Here is a 19,220-nt window from a genome sequence, read left to right as displayed (position 1 = left end):
TGTCAATTTACTTGGCCAAATCGCCACTAAGAGTATTCAGTGTGTAATTTGGGTAGGAATGTAATTGTTTCCACGTTATGCTCATGCATGGTAGTAGCCATGAGGTGGATCCATAAAATATTTAGGGCAAGTTCTTGTTGAAGGACTTTGCTATTTTTATTCACACTGAAAGTTGAGTCTACGGCTACTATCACAGCCTAGGAGGACTCATAGCTACATGCTAAACCGTAGAGTTCATAGATTGACATAGTTTGGATCAACAAGAATTGGGTGCTTGAATGCCCATGACTTTGTGCCATAGTGCGAAAGGTTTTACTTCAAGTGGATCAGTTGTCTTGTAAGAGATGTCTCTTTTGGATATTTTGATGCATGAGAGTATATCCTTGGGTATGGAGTTACTAATAGAAATGTATGGAGTTCCTCGACCAAATCGAGAGAGAGATTTGGTGTTTTGATAGTCAGAGTAAAGTGGGCATTTTTCATCTTTACTTCGCTAGGAAAATAAGGAGTATACACATTTGTGTTTTGTAATATGTTTATGAAGTGTGTACAAGGACCCATTAAATTTTGTTGTCATCGGTTATACAGTTGGGTAGTATATTGCCACCTACGGGTAGGTAGCACTCTGCCACTATCATGGGGAGGCAACAGAGATTTGTTATATGCCAGACTTCATATTAGTATTGAACACGAATTGGATGTTATGTTATTCATGTCAAAGCAGTCTCAAAGTACATAGATTGATTTTGTTTATCTATTACTGTAAGGTGTGTTGGGAGGCATACCTAATCCACATATCGTAGCATATGTATATACAGAAGATTGGGTAAGCGATAAAGAATTTCTCATTTATTACTTTATAGTAAATCATTTCCTAGAATTGAAATGGTTTACAATATTGTTTCACCTAGTAGATGTGTCTAGTGAGATCACACTTGAAGAGGTGTGTCTGGATGGTGCTATTAGCTTTTGGATGTGACCATAGATAGCCCATAAAAATGTTCGTAAAGACATGGTTGGTGATAGAGACATAGATATGTATTGCCAAGCAACCAACGTGGTTTCAAGAGTAGACATGTGGATAGGCATGTATCTACTCGTTTGTGGGATGGGAGTGGTACTCTCATTGGTGTACATCTCTTGATTTTCTAGTAGTGCGTAGACACTATACATCACATAGACGTTGTCTATGTAAAAATCAACTTCGTTGCAAAAAAAGATGTGTAAAGAGTTCTTGGATGAATGTAAGAACTTTTGGAGAGAGGAAAATGTAGCTTTGCTTAGACTATCTGTAAGGTCAATTGAAATTTACCACATTATAGAAGAACAAGTTCAATTAAAGTCCATGCAATTTCTAACCATAAGAGAAAAACATCTTTGATATCATAGAACATGTAAAGGAATTTCCTTGAATGTCGGAGCACATTCATTATGAAGTTTTCGAGGATTTGAGAACTCCTGGAGTATACTAAAGGCATGATGTTATTCGATGCCTTAGTAGTAATATGTGTTTTATTGACATCTTTCATAGTTTCAAGTGGTAACTATGGTTTGGTGTTCTAGATGAAACATGAGTGTTGCATGTTTCCTTGGTCGCAGACTTAGAGAAAATATGTGTTGTGTGTCTTGCTTTCCTTGTCATAGTACTTAGGGAAGTTACAAGCAGAAATGACCATATGGTCTACATACAAACACTTGTTTATAACTTTCTAAACCATTTTTGTGGACAAAAACTCTTCTTGAAGGGAAAAGCAAAAAGGCCAACATTTGACCAACTAATAAGACTCTTTACTTACAAACTATATGGCTTGCCCGTAGATATAGTGTTAGGTAGAGATAGAAAGTTTGATAATCATCTTTGAAGGAAAACCTTCAAAGGTTAAATATCACTCTAAGTAAGAGTGAGGCCAACCATCCGTAGATTGAAGGTAACAAAACTGAAAACCCAACGAGGTTCTAGAGCATATGCTTGTGCATATATGAATAATCTAGTGGAGAGGAGTACTTCTCACCCCAAAAATCTGTTTTAGTAGCATAGTCTAAAAATGGTTGGTAGTGTAGTGTACAAACTTGAGTTCCCAAAGAGATCTCAAGTACATCTAAATTTTGTGCTAGTGGCATCAAAAAACTAGGGCACGTAGTTTTACTTGAAGTTTTGGTTTAGAGATTAAAACATGAGGTTTTACTATGTACATTTGTTAAGTGAAAGGATAAACTAGAAAAGGTCTCAAGTGAGAACAACTAAATATGCTTACCAACAATGTTTCCTAATTTGTTTTTGCGAATGAAAACTCTCTAGACTGGGGGAGTAATATCACGTAGCCTGTAATAATAGCATGCGTGAGTCACTTGTAGTAGTAGTGGACACAGCTCGACTGAACACAGACTCTGCATGTCGAAGCATGTGTGGCGAGTTTGCAGGCGCATGAGGTGCTTGGGTTAGAGGATCGTGGGAGGTCGGGCTAGTGTGGGCAGGTAGACCATTATATAAGCCCATCTGTGTGGACACTTATCCACATTCCTCTATGGTTAGGTGGTAACTAAGAGCTCGGAGCCCTCCTTGGCTATGGCAGCCTATGCAATGATGTAACATATCCTTAAAATGGGTGAAGTAGCTTTTGGATGGGAAAGCTCCATTGGCAATCACACAAGAGTCAATAGATATTAGCAAATCTAACAGAATAGAGGCGACAAAGAGGGCCTCAGCTCACATTGTCAATATGACCTTGAAGTCTAAGATAATAAAAGTACAAGAGCAAACATCTTAGAGAAAAGATTAGCATATGCAAACTAGAGGGGGGACATACAATCAAACTATGACTTAATCATGAGAAACAACACTTGGGATCTTATGGAAAGTCCTCCAAAATGGAAGGTTACTGGCACCAAGTAGCAATTCTAATGGTACATTGGATAAGTATAAGGAAAAGATCATGGGTGAAGGGTTTTTCTTGGTTGTTGAAGGGTTCAACTTTTAGGAGACGTCAACCCCCCATAGCTAGATTAACCACTACTCATACACACTATTCATACAATACTACCCTTGGCCACTTATGGGATATTGCAAATGTATGTGAAGCCAACATTTCTAAACGGTCATCTCAAGGCTGAGATTTATGTGATACAACTTACTTGGTTTGAGATATCCAATTTAGACAATAAGGTGTGTAGACATTGAATGGGTTGAAACATTTTGGCCCCTCGACCATGGTAATAGTAAATAGATGCTTTATTTGTAAGTATTAATCTTTTTAAAAGCCCATCAAATACAAATTTGTATCTTTTCTTAGAGTAAGGAAGATACCTCATCATTGTCTTATATGTGGACGATCTCATTATATGACAAAAAATCATGAAGAGAAGATCTAAACATAGGACATGTTGAGTTTAGAGTTTAAAATGGCAGATCTTGAGCTTATGCATTTTTGTTTGGGGATTGAGGTGTAGCAAGAATTAGATGGAATTTTTTCTCCTGCAAAAGTTTGCAAGAGAAATTTTGAAGGCATTGGATGTTGATGCGAAGCTTAATTCTATGGAAGATATTTCTATAGTTGTGGATATGAAGGAATACAAGAGGTTGAGTATAGAAGGTTGGTGGAGAGTTTGAGATCTTTCTATGAAATACATGGAATAACATCTGCCTTGCTATAGTTGGTGTCCTTAGCACGTTGTGTGGACAAAAACAGAGACCGATGATGTGTATATACTGTGCAGAATACTAAGAGCTTCAGGAATATGTAATCAGTTTGAGTCAGTTTTGAGTTTTGGTTGAGATAAAATTCAATGTACAGGAGAGAGAAAGTAAAGAGAGAAAATATAAAGGTTTTGGCACAATTTCCAAGGTATTTAAAGAGGAATTAAGGTACCCTGTGACATGGATGCTGGGCAGGCCGATGCCAAGTGTCAGCACACAAGAAGGCTCAAGAAACCTCCTGGAGAACTCGCCCAGTTTGGGGGCCTGCGAGAGCTCATATTGGGAGTTTGGCGTGGAGATGGAGAGCTTGGAGGAGCTGTCAGAGGAGATGTGAAGCTGTGGATGCAGAGGAGACCGACTGTGGAGCTTGCTACGGATGCTCGGAGAGCAGATTGCGAGCAGAGGTTGCTGAATTTGCTGAGAGGAGGCTACAGAAGGCAAGATTGGGCCAGTATCCGCATTTCTATCGTGACGGACAATCAAAATTCAGAGATTCCAGTGGTGGCAGGAGACTAGAGAAGTAGGGCAACCAGAATTGGGAGGTTTGCGGGAACAAGGGAAAGAGATAAGTGTGCTTTTTTTTTGTGCTGTATCTGCTGCCAGGAGAGGCCAGGAGGAGAAGCGGCCTGTTTTACTATGTTTTAGAGCCTGAGGAGTAGGCTAAGCTAATTTTGAAACAGACAGGAGCCAATAAAGTGGCCAAAAGATCTTGTGTGGAGCAGGGGAGAAGCCTTAGAGGGGGAGGACTTGCTCGGTGGCCTACAGGCTAGAAGATTGCATGCGTGGTTTCTTGCTTAGTTATTGTTGATGTTCAAGGAGTTGGGGCGTGGGCAGAAGTGTGCACATCAGAGGAGCAAGTTGCTAGCCATGAGATCAGGAACCGTGGAGTGTTAAGAGTGGGCTGTTGTGGCTGTGGGATAGTTGGAAAAAAGGAGCCTTGGAGGTCTGTTGCCGTGTTTTGCTGAGAGCTGGTTGAAGCACTTCTTCATATCATCAAGGCTAGCCATGTTATATGTTGTGTGGTGGCTGTAGACAAAGATATGCTCTCATGAGGTATTAGATACAGAGATCTCTTGGTTGGAAGCATGGGAGTCTCCTGCAACAACCGGGAGTAGACTGTGTGTGATGGAAGAAGGAGGGCTTGGCAAAAAATGCAAAGAGGGAGGTATGCTATCTACAGGAGATGAGTTGGCGGGACAGGAAAGGATGTAAATGGCTAGCTCACTGCCATAAAAATGGAGAGTTGAGGAGGGGGAAAAGTAAGTGATCACAGAAGAGTGGAGAGGTTGTGAGAAACCTTGGAGGCTGAGGAGTTGCTTGATGGACGTTGATAATGTGTTGCTACTGAGAGGATGCGCATGAGGATGGGTTACTGACTAGTTGCTCAGGAGCCGTGGGGTTGGTGCTGCTTGGCAACTGAAAGAAGAAGAGAACCCTTGGAGAAAGGCTGACATATTTGTTGCACGCTGTGGCTAGTGTGTCGAGTTTAAAGTAAAGAGGGAACAAGAAGCAGTAGCATGGGCTGTCCAGAAACATAGAAAAATATCAAAGGCTAGGCATTGTATAAATTGCATGGTGGTCACGAGCTGTGCACAAGGTGAGTGAGATAGAGAGAGAGAGAGAGAGAGAGAGAGAGAGAGAGAGAGAGAGAGAGAGAGAGAGAGAGAGAGAGAGAGAGAGAGAGAGAGAGGTTTGGCAACTGCTTGATTGAGGTTTTGCACAAAAAAATATCAAAGGCTAGGCATTGTACAAATTGCATGGTGGTCACGAGTTGTGCACAAGGTGACTGAGATAGATACATGAGAGAGAGAGAGAGAGAGAGAGAGAGAGAGAGAGATGATATGACAAAGCTCAATTGAGAGAAAGTATTACATGACTCAATGATGGTTGATCGATTAATGATGAAACCCTTTCATGAGTACATACATTTGAAGGCTAGTAGCCTTATCCTTTGACCTAAACAAGTCACACACACACACACACACACCTTGTTGGATTCAAGGTGGATCGGAGCACACATTAAACCTCATTCTTAAGCATAATCAAACTAAGCTGAAGTCAGTAAGAATGCACTAACTAAATGAGAATAATGTGGGTGAGATTAAGTTGTAAAATGAGAACATATCTTATTGAAAATGAGAGGCCTAATATATAGGCAAGTACATTGAGAGAGAGCCAAGCTCTACTTTTATCACCTATGAGGTGTAAAGGTGGAGAGTAGCTAGGCTAAAATAGTGGAGATAATTGAGCACCTAAAAGAGGTAGATTCCAAATGTTGAGAGACACTAGGGGATGCTCCTAAATTAAGAGAAAATGGTAGGCTAGATGCTTGGTAAATCTTCTTCACCAAAGAGTACTTACAGCAAGGATAAATGGTAGAAATAACCACAAGAAAATAGCTCATGTTTGGGACATTATTTCTACCGAGAGCACAAGCATTTTTGAAATAGTGTCCTCTTGAATAAAAAGTCCATAAAGTAAACATGACACATGTAGCATACAAACCATATAAGAACACAAAGGCCAAATAAATACTCTATATAAGTCCAAAGAAAAATGAACATAACTAATAAATCAAGATAATTATTGTTCCATTTCATTCATTGATCTCTCCAGAAGAGCCTTGGCGAATTCAAGGCCTTTCTTATGGTTCGGTAGACTTGTATCGAAGTAGCGCATCATGTACTCTTTGAAAGTGGCTCCTTGGTACATGCATGGGTAATCATGGTTAATGAGCTCAGGAATAGGAGCAATAAATTCTTCCTCTGGAGGTCCAAATGTAAAGGGAAGAGAGATCCGTAACTTGTTTGGATTAGCTATGACACGATGGGGAGAGGATCTATATCGTCCTTTTGTGAAGATCTGCAGCAGCAAGGTGACACGTGTAAGACCTTTTAATTATCATTTTCTTTTTTGTATTTAGGGAAGCTACATTTCTTTATATCCACTCCTTGGGTGGGATATAAAGAAGGTTGAGAGGAAGTTCATTTCTTTATATCCCACTCCTTTGGAAGAAGGGAGGGATTAGTGTAATATATTATATTATATAAATATCTCACACCTTACGTGAGGTTCGTTTCTTTTTAATCCAATTGTTGGGTGGAGAGGGGGGTGGGGGAGGTGTGGTTATTGGCAAAGGGGAGGGGAAGGGAGTATTGATCCCATGCGCCTGTTGTTTGGCGAAGAGGAGGGGGAGTATTGATCTACACTCCTTGCTCCCAATATCTTTGAGCTACCGTAATATATCATATATATATCCTAAGAGAGGTGGTTATAACATAGGTTGAACAATAAAGATGTCACAAACCTCCATTTGATCGGCCAAGAGAACCACAAAAACGTTGGGTCGATACTTGAGTTCAACCCATTCACCAGATGGGGACTGCACTTGTAAGCCGCCAACCTCATCTTGTAAGAGGCAGGTAAGAGTGCCCACGTCCGTGTGCTCTTTGAAGCCGATAGTAGCAGCATTGGGGTCCAAGCACGGAGGGTAAAAGTTGAGGGTGAGGACTACTCTCTCAATTGTGGGAAGCCCTTTTTTGCTTTTGTGGTTATCCATGCTTTCCTTCCCAATAAGGCTCTCGAACACAGCATCGTACAAATCATTGCCAAGCTTTTGTACATCATGCCCAAAGTCGAGAAGGCTTTCCCTACACACATAACCATCCAAACAAGACCCACATTGGTCATACATTTCCTTATTCAAAGATCCGAAAAGAATGGTGAGCTTTGCTTTTATAGCAAGTGAGCTCTATGTTTTGTGCAATGATCCGATCAACCCAAAGTGTTAACTAGCACAATGTCGACCTTATTAAACAAAAGTAATCCTCAATTAATGATCCCTAATAACAGTTCAAGGCACTACCCAAAGATTTCACGGGCGTCTTGGAAGCCGTCGCAGATGCCCGGGCGGAGGCGCACCATCAGGATTTCTAGCCAGTTGGTGGCCTCTGTGAGCTCGTTGCTCATGAAGTTCATGCCATCCTCCCGCCTCGTCGTTGTGAAAGCCCGCTTGGCCTCGGCCGGCTGCTCGTAGAACTTCCGAGCGGCCACCCACATGCCCTCGATCACGCGATCGGGCACCCCATGATGCACCACCTGCTCATTATTATCATACGACGATACTGACTGATTAATAAATCAATCAAGCGAATACCTCCCTCTCAACAAAATATATGCTGCTTGACGTAAATAAGGAGGTAGTGTGTGTGTGTTATACCTGGAAGCAGCCCCACTCCTCGCACGCACGGGAAAGCTCCTGCAGCACAGCGCTGCGCCTGTCGCCTAACAAGCCCTGGATGTCGATGGTGGGAGGAACTTCGCGAGCCGCCATGTCGATGTCGGTAGTGTGTGCTCTCTAATAATAATAATAATAATAATAGTTAGAATTTTCCCTTAGTGTAAAGGAAAAAAAACACACAGCACAGCACAGCAGAGCACGAGATAAAAGAAGAAGTTATGGTTGTGTTCTCTAATAGCCACACAGCACAGTAGGACAAGTTATGATGGGTGTGCTCTCTAATAATTAGGATTTTTTGAAGAGGAGAAAAACGTTTCCTCTTCAATAAAGAGGTCCAAAAACATTTCTTTCTGTACTTGTAACCATTAATATTTTTTGAAGAGAGGAGAAAAACGTTTCCTTAAGAACCAAGGATTGCATCCTTGAACAACTTGTCCTTCACACATTCATAACCCTTATAAAATAATAGCAAAAAAAAAGGGTTCCAAAAGCATAGGTTGGTACTTCAAGTTATTATTGACATGAATACAAAGGATTCTCAAAGCAACGACTACTAATATTTTTGGACGTGAAAAGAATAGCTTCTTAAAGCAAGGACTATAGCTTTAAATTATGTGTTGTTAGGCTCATCCTAGATTTTGCCTTATATGAGATTCACCATGACATTCACTATTCTGTTTACACATGTATAGGTATGCTATAAATTTCACCTTATATAAGATTCACTATTCAAGTATTTTTACACATGTGTACAGACGAAGCATCTCTCACTCTCTCTCTCTACACACACACACACACACACACACACCCACCCATTCCATGTTCTCATGATACAAATACTTTACCTATAAAAATGGATACTCCTTCAAATTTTACGTATAAGGACTTTTTATGAAGATCACATCAATATAGTGCAAAAGGACTTCGCCCACTACCACAGTAGCCCGTTTTGTGTGCGCAGTATCATACTACGGAGTCAACTATATTCTAGAATTTTGTAAAAGGTGTACTTTTGTATGCCCAAAATACATATTTGACAATAATGTATGGTGAAAATTACCATAAGATAGGGATCCTAGGTGACTAAGTATCATTTGAGGAGTAATTTAGGAACTTATTATAGCCAAAAACCTTGGTGGTCATCCCATGCTTGTTTTGTCATGGTTTTGGAATCAATGTGATGAATAATATTACTGTCCAAGTACAAAATGGCAGTGCCTGTTCATCTTTTTCAATCCAATCCCCAGTTGGATTAGTAGGTCCATTTTCTTTAATTAGTTTCCATAGCTTCTTGTGCATGAGAAGATACTTCATTTATGTGGCCCAAGTGTACAATTCTTCCTAGAGAGCTTCTCAACATTTGTGATACTGCCTGACACCATTGCAAAGGTCTTCTCAGAGTTTGACTCTCGCTAGTGTCTAATTGCGTACAAATTTGGCGTTTAAAAAAATGCTCAAATTCTTTCGAGTGTTAACCCAAGTGACAAAATGATGTGATTTTATGCTCAACTAGGACTAATGCAACCCAAGAAGTTTAATTTTAACCTTCAGCTAAACCAATTTCTACTCATGACCATCTTAATTATAATGATTAGTGCTATAAATAGTGATTAATATCAATTGATTTTGCAGGATCAAATTAGTGCTATAAATAGTGATCAATTGATTTTGCAGGATCAAATTGAGCATGTATAAGGTAGATTTGATGGGGGTTTTGGCACACCTATATTGCCGTTGGTTGAGAGAGAGTCCCCAAGCCTAGAAACTCCTCCAATGGCACCTTAAATTGGCGCAAATGGGTGACTTAACCCGACTGGTTTTTTGCAGAGTTTGGCTAACCCTTGGTTGGTTGATTTGAGCTCAGCTTTGAGATGTAGGTAGCTTAAGCTATGACTAACCTTTCCCTAAGAAGGATTAAGCTAATTATGATGATACGCAGAGAATGGAGCAAATGTTCAGTTGCTTGGCAAATGACGATTTCTGGTTGTAGTGTGCAAATATGGCGAACTCCCTTCATAAGATGAGGCACCTAGGTGTGGGAGAGATCTTCCAAAATTTTAAGAGGCAATGGCGGCCTATGGAATCATTATTGAAGCATGTTGTGATCATTCCATAGGCCACCATTGCCTCCCCCTCTAACTTAAATCTAAGAAATGATATCAAGAAATGATCACAACATGCTTCAATAATGATTCAAGTAGGTTGTGGTGACTTACAGTGATGATTTGCTAGTACTTAACATCTATTTCTTGGTAGCATGCATGAAGTACTTATGTTTGCTTAATAAGGTTCAAAGTACTTATGTTATCTTAATAAGGTTCAAAGTAATATACTTTAATATAAGCAGAGGGTAAATGCTAGAGAAAAAACATAGATATAAGGAAGGGGGTGACATATTAATTTTTAAAGGTATCCTTATAAGCTTAAATAGGGGGGTGTTATCATCTTATGAGAATCATATATAGGGGGTTTTCTTGAGGTTCATGCACGCAGGTGACGTCCGTCTTTATTGTTGCGAGTGAAGCCCTTGGGATTGAAATATGCAACTAGACTTAGTGAAGGGGCACAAAGCCCACATTGTGTCAGTAAATCATGCTTGCTTCTAATTCCTTAACCCACCAAAATTGCTACCCAACCATTAAAGAAACATTAGGAAAAAATGCGTTGACCTCTGGACTCTCAAGCTCATCGATCTCCTAGAGAGAAGTCATGGAGCATAATTCATTATGTGATGAGATGTGGAAGCCTGAGATGAACAGTGAGGTCCAAGGGTGGTGGTAGAGATCTGATTATGGAGCTATGCATAAGTGAGACTAGAATCTCTAAAGAGTTGTTAAACCCACCGCCGAGGTAGGCCAGCCTTCCTCTCAAAGCATGAAGAAGAAGAAGATCCAATTGCAGTAGAGGACTCATCCGATGCTATTAGGAGAGGTAATGAAGTAAGCACTGGTAGGGGTAATCCTGAAGTCAAAGAAGGACTCGTAGAGGGAGTTGGAACTGTAGAAGTTGTTGCAACATGAACTCGTGGTGGCTATAAAGTAGTAGCTAGCACCGGAGTTGCAACAACAGGAGGAGGAGGAGAAGCTGGTTGTGGAAGAGGTATAAGATCAATAACATCGGCCGGGAATGGATCATCTAGAAAGTTGGAAGATGCATTAGGTGGAGAGGAGTCAATACCAAACAGGCTCTCATCAAACCAAGCATCATGGGAAATGATGATGTCATAAAACCACTGGATCCTAGAAGCGGTACCCTTTGGATCTCAGACTATAGCCTGTGAAGATCATCCTCTTTGACTTTGGTGCAAGTGTGGTCCTCTTCTAATCTGGGACATGCACATAAGAGACACAACCGAAAACTCATAGATGAGAAACAAAAAGCTTTGTGTCCTATAAAAGCCTCCTCTGGAGTCATCCCCTCAACCGCTTTTGTGAGAGAGCAGTTAATGAGATAAATTGAGGTAGCCACAGCTTCACCCTAGAATGCAAGAGGGAGACCTGCATGATGCAACAAAGAATGAGCCATCTCTTTTACGGTCCAATTCTTCCATTCCACAACTCCATTCTGCTGAGGAGTGTAAGGAACTGTGGTCTATCGTGGTGAATGTCCTTTGATGCAAGGAGGTTATCAAACGATATAAACTCGCTACCATTATTAGTCCGGAGAAAAAAAACTATACCCCCAGATTGATTTTCCACCATCGCAATCCAAGTCTTGAAACTGAAAAAAGCATTTGACTTGCGAGCCAGAAAACATACCCAGAATTTACGAGTGAAATCATCCACAAGAAGAATAAAATATCGAGCCCCTCTAACAGATTCAACCTCCATGGGTCCAACAAGATCTACATGTATAAGCTCCAGTCTTTGGGTTGCTCGATGAGTGGCCTTCTCTGGAAACGCATCTCGATGATGCTTGCCCAGCATGCAGGATGAGAAAATGTGTGAAAGAGACCTGAGCTAAGGTAGTCCGCAGACAACCTAAGAATGGAACTTCTATAAGGTAGCAATGGGGACATGATCAAAGTGAGAATGCCACAGAGAAGTATCTGCCTCAGAAACCAAACTTTAAGCCATCAAGGGGGATAAAGCTTGTGAATATGTGAGTTAGTGTGAGGGATTTGGGAAGAAAAGTTTGTGATCTTATAGAGACACCCTTCATGGACTCCATGCACTGGTGCTATAACTATGCCAGTCTCTACTAATCCAAAATGGCTGTTACACAGCCTGTCATCCCACTGGCCGCATATCACCCATAATCTCACCAACCATGCCAGTGGTGTAGATGCAAAAACTATCACCCAAGCGGGTCATCAATGTCCGTTGTAGCACTAGTTGAGCTCGATATCTCAACAGCATCCACTTCATGATGCAGTGTTTTGAAATCCATGATGCAATTATCTCTTTTGCTTAATCTTTTATCTTGATCCATGTTGTTTTGAAAGCTATGGATTCAACATTATGTAGTAATTGCGTTCCCATTTGCAAAACTAAGGTTTCATCTTGATTTACGCTGAGGTTTTTACCTTGACGCTTTGTTGTTTGTCCCTGCATTGATGGCAATGTTATGTGTCTTTGTGTTGATGTTTAGGCTTTACCCATAGGCCTTCAAAACTAGCATTGATGCAGTGTTCTATGTGATGCAAGTCATGACAAAAATTTACTAGCTCATGATATAGAGAGAAAAGCAAGTGGTTGTCTTGCGTGTGTGGGGTTGTGTGGCCTCCTATATGCACAATCGTTGGAAGAGAGAGAAGAGAGAGAGAGAGAGAGAGAGAGAGAGAGACAGAGAGACGATAGAAAGAGAGAGTCGACATTGAACCATTAGAGAGAGAGTGTGTGTGTTATGTGTGTGGGGTTGTTCTGCAAGTGGGCAATGGGCACTAGGAACCAAGAGCCAAGCAATGCTCAATAGTGCAAAGCATCATGCAGGGCCTGGCATGCAACATGGCCTAATATGAATGGCCATTGGCTATGTAGCACAGACTCATGGTGGAAAGCAAGTGTGAGATCTACAAATTGGCCTTTATACCTAGCCCATAGTGTTCATACATGGACTGCCTTCATACCTAGCCCATAGTGTTCATACATGGACGGCCTTTATACCTAGCCCATTGTGTTCATATATGGACGGCCATATATAGTGAAAAAATAGGTTCTAGGTATCTAAGGCTACCTAGGCTTGTGCAAACACCAAGTCTAAAGCACGTACTCTCACTAACTAATCCTGTGGTATGCCTTTCATAGACAATCGGTGATCACACACGCCAACTATACAAAATAGGGCTTGTAAAAGTGAAAGGTGGAAATCTTAATGCTACCCATGCTATAGGAGGTGAAAATTGGTGTGGTGGCAGCTGGCATCAACGTCTAGAAGGTTTTCCCATAGAGGGTTAACAAAATGAAAGAGAAACTTTGGGAGAACATTTAAAAAATCTAGGCTATATAATACAACTACTATATAATAACTCTCTAGATTGGGAGTTGCAGTGAATGAGGATGATGAGAAAGATGTGCTTCTATCAAGTATAGAAGAGGTTTTAAAATTCTCTGAAATCTTGACTATACTAAGGGTGTCTTAGGAATTGACTTATGATGAGATGATTACAATCCTCTTAAACAAACACTATCATTAAAAAGAAATCTCAAATTTTTTTTGAGTCAAATAGGGTCATGTTCACAAAGGGGAAAGGAAAAAGAACTATTAGATGCAATTTTTGCATGAAGCTCAAACACACAAAGGACCAATGCTTCAAGAAGATGGCCATAAAGAAGAGTAAGAGAAGGCACATGATGCAAACATGGTGGTAGAAGGTGAAGAATAAATCCATAAAGCATAAGCATCCTTAGTAGTAAAAACACACAACAATATCATGGATAGCATTTCTCCAAAAGAGGAAGATTATGACTAGGCTTTCTAAAAGCCAATATGTCTGGGTCAGGTGTGTTAGAAATAATGTCCCAAACATGAGCTATTTTCCTATGGTTATTTCTACCATTTTTTCTTGTAAGTGCTCTTTGGTGAAGCACATTTACCAAGCATCTAGACCACCATTTCCCTTGATTTAGGAGCATCCCCCCTAGCGTCTCTCAACATTTGGAATCTACCTCTTTTAGGCACTCAATTATCTCCACTATTTTAGACTAGCGACTCTCTACCTTTACACGTCATAGGTGATTTAAGCAGAGCTTGGTTTTCTCTCAATGTACTTGCCTATATATTATGCCTCTCATTTTCAATAAGATATACTCTCATTTTACAACTTAATCTCGCCCACATTATGCTCATTTGATTAATCGCTTCAGCTTAGTTTAATTATGCTTAAAAATGAAGTTTAATGTGTGCTTCGATCCACCTTGAATCCAACATGGTATCAGAGCAAAAGACATAGCTTCTGCTACGTTGCTCTCTGCCGTCACTTGTTGACCAATAAACAATAGTAGGATTGCTGTCTTCAATTACAACAATTACTGCAACCCGTACCATTGTTGTTTCGATATGTTGTTTAGTGTTCTTCTTAAGGTAGGCTTTTCTTCAGTATCCTATGCCACCATTGTTATGGCTCACCCTAACCCTCCTTGAAAAACACATCCAAAAAGAGATTACGTGGTGAACTGCAACTGTCGTGAGGATCTTTCTAATGGCCGAGCTCGTAAGCCTTGAGGTCTCCAAGCTCTACAACTCCTTGAGAAGTAATTCCATCGCGCCTCCTACGAGTGTTGTCACACCATTGCGCTGCACTACGAGTACTCGTCCCTCCTCTCACCTCACTCTCACACACTCACTAGAATGCATTAGGGAGAGAGATTAGCAAGAGAATTAGCAAGAGCAAGACTCAAATGCACAATGGGAGAGTATGTTGTATTATGAGAGATATTCACTTATATACATGGTCATAAATGTTCACACTCACTTAAACTGTGGCCGGCTAGGCACTTTAGGCTCATAAAGAGGCCTAATTATATTACAATGACTACTCTCATAATATATCCATAAAGTACATCACTGAGGACTTCATCCTAACTTGCTACCACATGCTCTTGAAGCGGGAATCGCCATAAATACTCACACCATTTACGGGCGCCATCGAAGTTGTAGCTTTGGACACTATTGGTTTATATCTTGAATGTATGACCCTTTGGTGTATCTATCGTGACTCCTTGATGTAACATAATGGTGGTAGATCTTGTTAACCCTGGAATTGGGTTAACATCCATCAACGATTAGCAACATCCTCTGAGGCAATGCCTCCTCTAGCCCCGTTAATGTCTAGCACACGTCGAAGAGTTCAGTGTCCTCGACGTTAGCTTGTTTCTTTTGCATAGTTGCAACTGACAACCAACATCATCACATCTTTCAGCTCCTCACAGTATGCTCAAGAGGTCAAAATATTGGGCAAGGAGTTTTCATCAAGAATTTTCTTCAAGTCTTCAGCTGATTCTGACTGCCTAGCTGATTCCGATTGGGTGTCCCTAAATCCGACTTCCCTGTTGATTCTGACTTGTTTTACTATTTCCAACATGTCTTGTTGATTCTGACTACTCCAGCTAAATCCAACATGTCTTGTTGATTCTGACATGTATTGTGGATTCCATCCAGGTAATTCCATCATGATGATTCATGATGATTAAGTCCTACCTAATTCCGACCAGTTCATTCCATCCAGCTGATTCTGTCCTTTTGATTCTGTCTTGGTGATTCCATCTAACTAATTTCAGCCTACTGCTGGTGATTCCAAACTGTTGATTCCAACTAGCTGATTTCATCAAGGTGATTCCATCCTACAGATTCAGCCCTGCTAATTTCGACATAATGATTCCGAATAGTCTAGTTGATTCTAACTTGTGATACTTGGCCTTTGTGTTCTTATATGGTTTGTATGCTACATGTGTCATGTTTACTTTATGGTCTTTTTATTCAAGAGGACACTATTTCAAAAATGCTTGTGCTCTTGAGGATTCTGAAGACCAAAGATAAAGACAAAGCTTGTTTTTCAAAGGCTGGCTACTCATATGGAGAAGAAGAAGTGCAGCACCATCTAGTGGAACATCATGAGGCCTACTTTTCTTTTGGAGATTATGCTTTTTGATGTTCCATCATGGAACTAGTCTATTTAGCTCTCACTTTATTTCCCTTATTTGTTTTAAGGCTTACATACTTTTCTTGTGGCATTGTAAACCAAGGAGCTTTTGATGTACCATCTTTCTATATGGGCATCTTCTGTTTATGACTGACTTTTATTTTATGGAGCCTCACCTTGGTCATCATACCCAGAATATCTTAAGCTTTGTATCCAATTTTTGATTATGGGAGGGGAATTCAATCCTAGGACATCTTAGCTATCTTATTTTATCTTTACCCATGTTTGGTTCATGGGAAGTTGTTAGAAATAATGTGCCAAACATGAGCTATTTTCTTGTGGTTATTTCTACTAGTTATCCTTGCTGTAAGTGCTCTTTGGTGAAGAAGATTTACCAAGCATCTAGCCTACCATTTTCTCTTAATTTAGGAGCATCCCCTAGCGTCTCTCAACATTTGGAATCTACCTCTTTTAGGTTCTCAATTATCTCCACTATTTTAGCCTAGCTACTCTCCACCTTTACACCTCATAGGTGATAAAAGTAGAGCTTGGCTCTCTCTCAATGTACTTGCCTATATATTAAGCCTCTCATTTTTAATAAGATATGTTCTCATTTTACAACTTAATCTCACCCACATTATTCTCATTTAGTTAGTGCATTCTTACTGACTTCAGCTTAGTTTGATTATGCTTAAGAATGAGGTTTAATGTGTGCTCCGATCCACCTTGAATCCAACAAGGTGTGTGTGCGTTTGTGTGTGTGTGTGTGTGTGTGTATCTATCTCATGTATCTATCTCATTCACCTTGTGCACAACTCGTGACCACCATGCAATTTGTACAATGCCCAGCCTTTGATATTTTTTTGTGCAAAACCAACCCATAACTTATCCTTTATCTCGTGCAGCAACCAATAGTTAAAAAAAAAAAACCATTAGAGAGCACACCCATCATAACTTGTCCTGCTGTGCTGTGTGGCTATTAGAGAGCACACCCATAACTTGTCCTTTTATCTCGTGCTATGGTGTGTGGCACAGCACCACCCATAACTTATCCTTTTATCTCGTGCAGCAGCCAGCCAGTGGGTAAATTTTTTTTTTCCTTTACACTAAGGGAAAATCCTTTACCCATGACTTGTCCTGCTGTGCTGTGTGGCTATTAGAGGGCACACCCATGACTTGTCCTTTTATCACGTGCTGTGCTGTGTCGTGCAGCAGCCAGCCAGTGGGTAATTTTTTTTCCCTTTACACTAAGGGAAAATCCTAACTATTATTATTATTATTATCATTAGAGAGCACACACTACCGACATCGACATGGCGGCTCGCGAAGTTCCTCCCACCATCGACATCCAGGGCTTGTTAGGCGACGGGCGCAGCGCTGTGCTGCAGGAGCTTTCCCGTGCGTGCGAGGAGTGGGGCTGCTTCCAGGTATAACACACACACACTACCTCCTCCTTATTTACGTCAAGCAGCATATATTTTGTTGAGAGGGAGGTATTCGCTTGATTGATTTATTAATCAGTCAGTATCGTCGTATGATAATAATGAGCAGGTGGTGCATCACGGGGTGCCCGATCGCGTGATCGAGGGCATGTGGGTGGCCGCTCGGAAGTTCTACGAGCAGCCGCCGGCCGAGGCCAAGCGGGCTTTCACAACGACGAGGCGGGACGATGGCATGAACTTCATGAGCAACGAGCTCACAGAGGCCACCAACTGGCTGGAAATCCTGATGGTGCGCCGCCGCCCGGGCATCTGCGACGGCTTCCAAGACGCCCGTGAAATCTTCGGGTAGTGCCTTGAACTGTTATTAGGGGTCATTAATTGAGGATTACTTTTGTTTAATAAGGTCGACATTGTGCTAGTTAACACTTTGGGTTGATCGGATCATTGCACAAAACATAGAGCTCACTTGCTATAAAAGCAAAGCTCACCATTCTTTTCGGATCTTTGAATAAGGAAATGTATGACCAATGTGGGTCTTGTTTGGATGGTTATGTGTGTAGGGAAAGCCTTCTCGACTTTGGGCATGATCTACAGACTACAAAAGCTTGGCAATGATTTGTACGATGCTGTGTTCGAGAGCCTTATTGGGAAGGAAAGCATGGATAACCACAAAAGCAAAAAAGGGCTTCCCACAATTGAGAGAGTAGTCCTCACCCTCAACTTTTACCCTCCGTGCTTGGACCCCAATGCTGCTACTATCGGCTTCAAAGAGCACACAGACGTGGGCACTCTTAATGCTTTACAAAAGCATCCTCTCAAAAGGTCGGCATCGCAAGATGTAAAGACTCTGTAGAAAAGATGGGGTTCATTTGCCCAAACTTTGTACCATGAGTTGCCCAATGCTATACATAAGCACACTCCACTGAGGTGGTCATCGTCAGATGAAAGGACTCCACATCCCCCTCTGAAAAAAAATGTCGTCGAACTGATACAAGCCCAACCTGATTCTGATCCAATGCCAAAAAACTCTGGAAGTACCACTGTCCCCCAGGCGCGGTTAGCAACCACAGATCCAAAGCATCCCACCGGGTCCAAAAGTCCATCCTCCAAAACAACAAACCTGCACATTGCATCAAATTGGTAGAGGGAGGGGCATCCTCAGAACCATCACGAGAGGCAGAGGTAGACTCCTCACAATGAGGAAGGGAAGCATGAATATAAACTGCAGTGGTAACAAAGTCCTCAAGAGCATCAGTGAGAGCAGAAGATTGTTCCATAAGTAGAATTAGATCCCAAGAATCAGCAACAAACAAGTGATCCATGTGAAAGGATCACACCTCACAGGCAAAACACCCTCCTTTCTCTGCAAACACTACAAAGAACACACGCTTGGACAAAATAAACTCTGCTCAGGATCTCTGAAAAGATCACTACTCTCCTCCCAAAATTTGTAAACGCCTATCAGAGAAGAAAGTCTCCGCAGATACAAATAACTCCCGAAACTGATCATTAAGTAAAGTAGATGGAGATGGAAGGGGGAGTGATGGGTCTTTTATAATTCACATCCAACCACCTTGCAGTAGCCTATACATCATGGCACCAAGGGGGGGTTGAAATTTGTGGTACCATTAAGGGTGAGGTATGAGTAGAGGACTAGGATCATGAGCATCCAGCCACATCACACTTGGGCATTATCCCACATGAGCATATTTGTAATAGGTATACCCTCATGTTAAAAGGTTCATTTCCAAGCAATGAACACAA

At 41.1% G+C, this 19,220-nt stretch overlaps 2 protein-coding genes across 2 annotated transcripts; one reads left to right on the top strand and one right to left on the bottom strand.

Moving 5' to 3' along the window:
- Positions 1–6,151: 6,151 nt before the first annotated feature.
- Positions 6,152–7,475, bottom strand: LOC147632509 (protein DMR6-LIKE OXYGENASE 2-like). The gene is made up of 2 exons (XM_086807001.1): positions 7,002–7,475; positions 6,152–6,556 (listed from the first exon to the last, which is right to left on the bottom strand). Exons 1-2 carry the CDS (start codon positions 7,386–7,388, stop codon positions 6,278–6,280), a joined length of 666 nt encoding a protein of 221 aa, XP_086663127.1. The 5' UTR covers positions 7,389–7,475; the 3' UTR covers positions 6,152–6,277.
- A 9,825-nt stretch (positions 7,476–17,300) lies between these two features.
- On the top strand, positions 17,301–17,805 carry LOC147632508 (fe(II)/2-oxoglutarate-dependent dioxygenase 4-like). The gene is made up of 2 exons (XM_086807000.1): positions 17,301–17,441; positions 17,566–17,805. Exons 1-2 carry the CDS (start codon positions 17,328–17,330, stop codon positions 17,803–17,805), a joined length of 354 nt encoding a protein of 117 aa, XP_086663126.1. The 5' UTR covers positions 17,301–17,327.
- Positions 17,806–19,220: the final 1,415 nt, after the last annotated feature.

The sequence above is a fragment of the Cibotium barometz genome, chromosome 13 (genome assembly GCF_041138505.1).
Source record: "Cibotium barometz isolate CiBa-2024 chromosome 13, ASM4113850v1, whole genome shotgun sequence".
In the NCBI taxonomy this organism is placed as follows: Eukaryota; Viridiplantae; Streptophyta; class Polypodiopsida; order Cyatheales; family Cibotiaceae; genus Cibotium; species Cibotium barometz.
This window is presented reverse-complemented; position numbering and strand designations above follow the sequence as displayed.

Coding starts and splice junctions, on each gene's coding strand:
- LOC147632508 (XM_086807000.1), top strand. CDS start 17,328: ATGGCGGCTCGCGAAGTTCCTCCCACCATCGACATCCAGGGCTTGTTA. Junction 17,442..17,565: donor AGGAGTGGGGCTGCTTCCAG/GTATAACACACA, acceptor AATAATGAGCAG/GTGGTGCATCACGGGGTGCC.
- LOC147632509 (XM_086807001.1), bottom strand. CDS start 7,388: ATGTATGACCAATGTGGGTCTTGTTTGGATGGTTATGTGTGTAGGGAA. Junction 6,557..7,001: donor TCTTGGCCGATCAAATGGAG/GTTTGTGACATC, acceptor TTGCTGCTGCAG/ATCTTCACAAAAGGACGATA.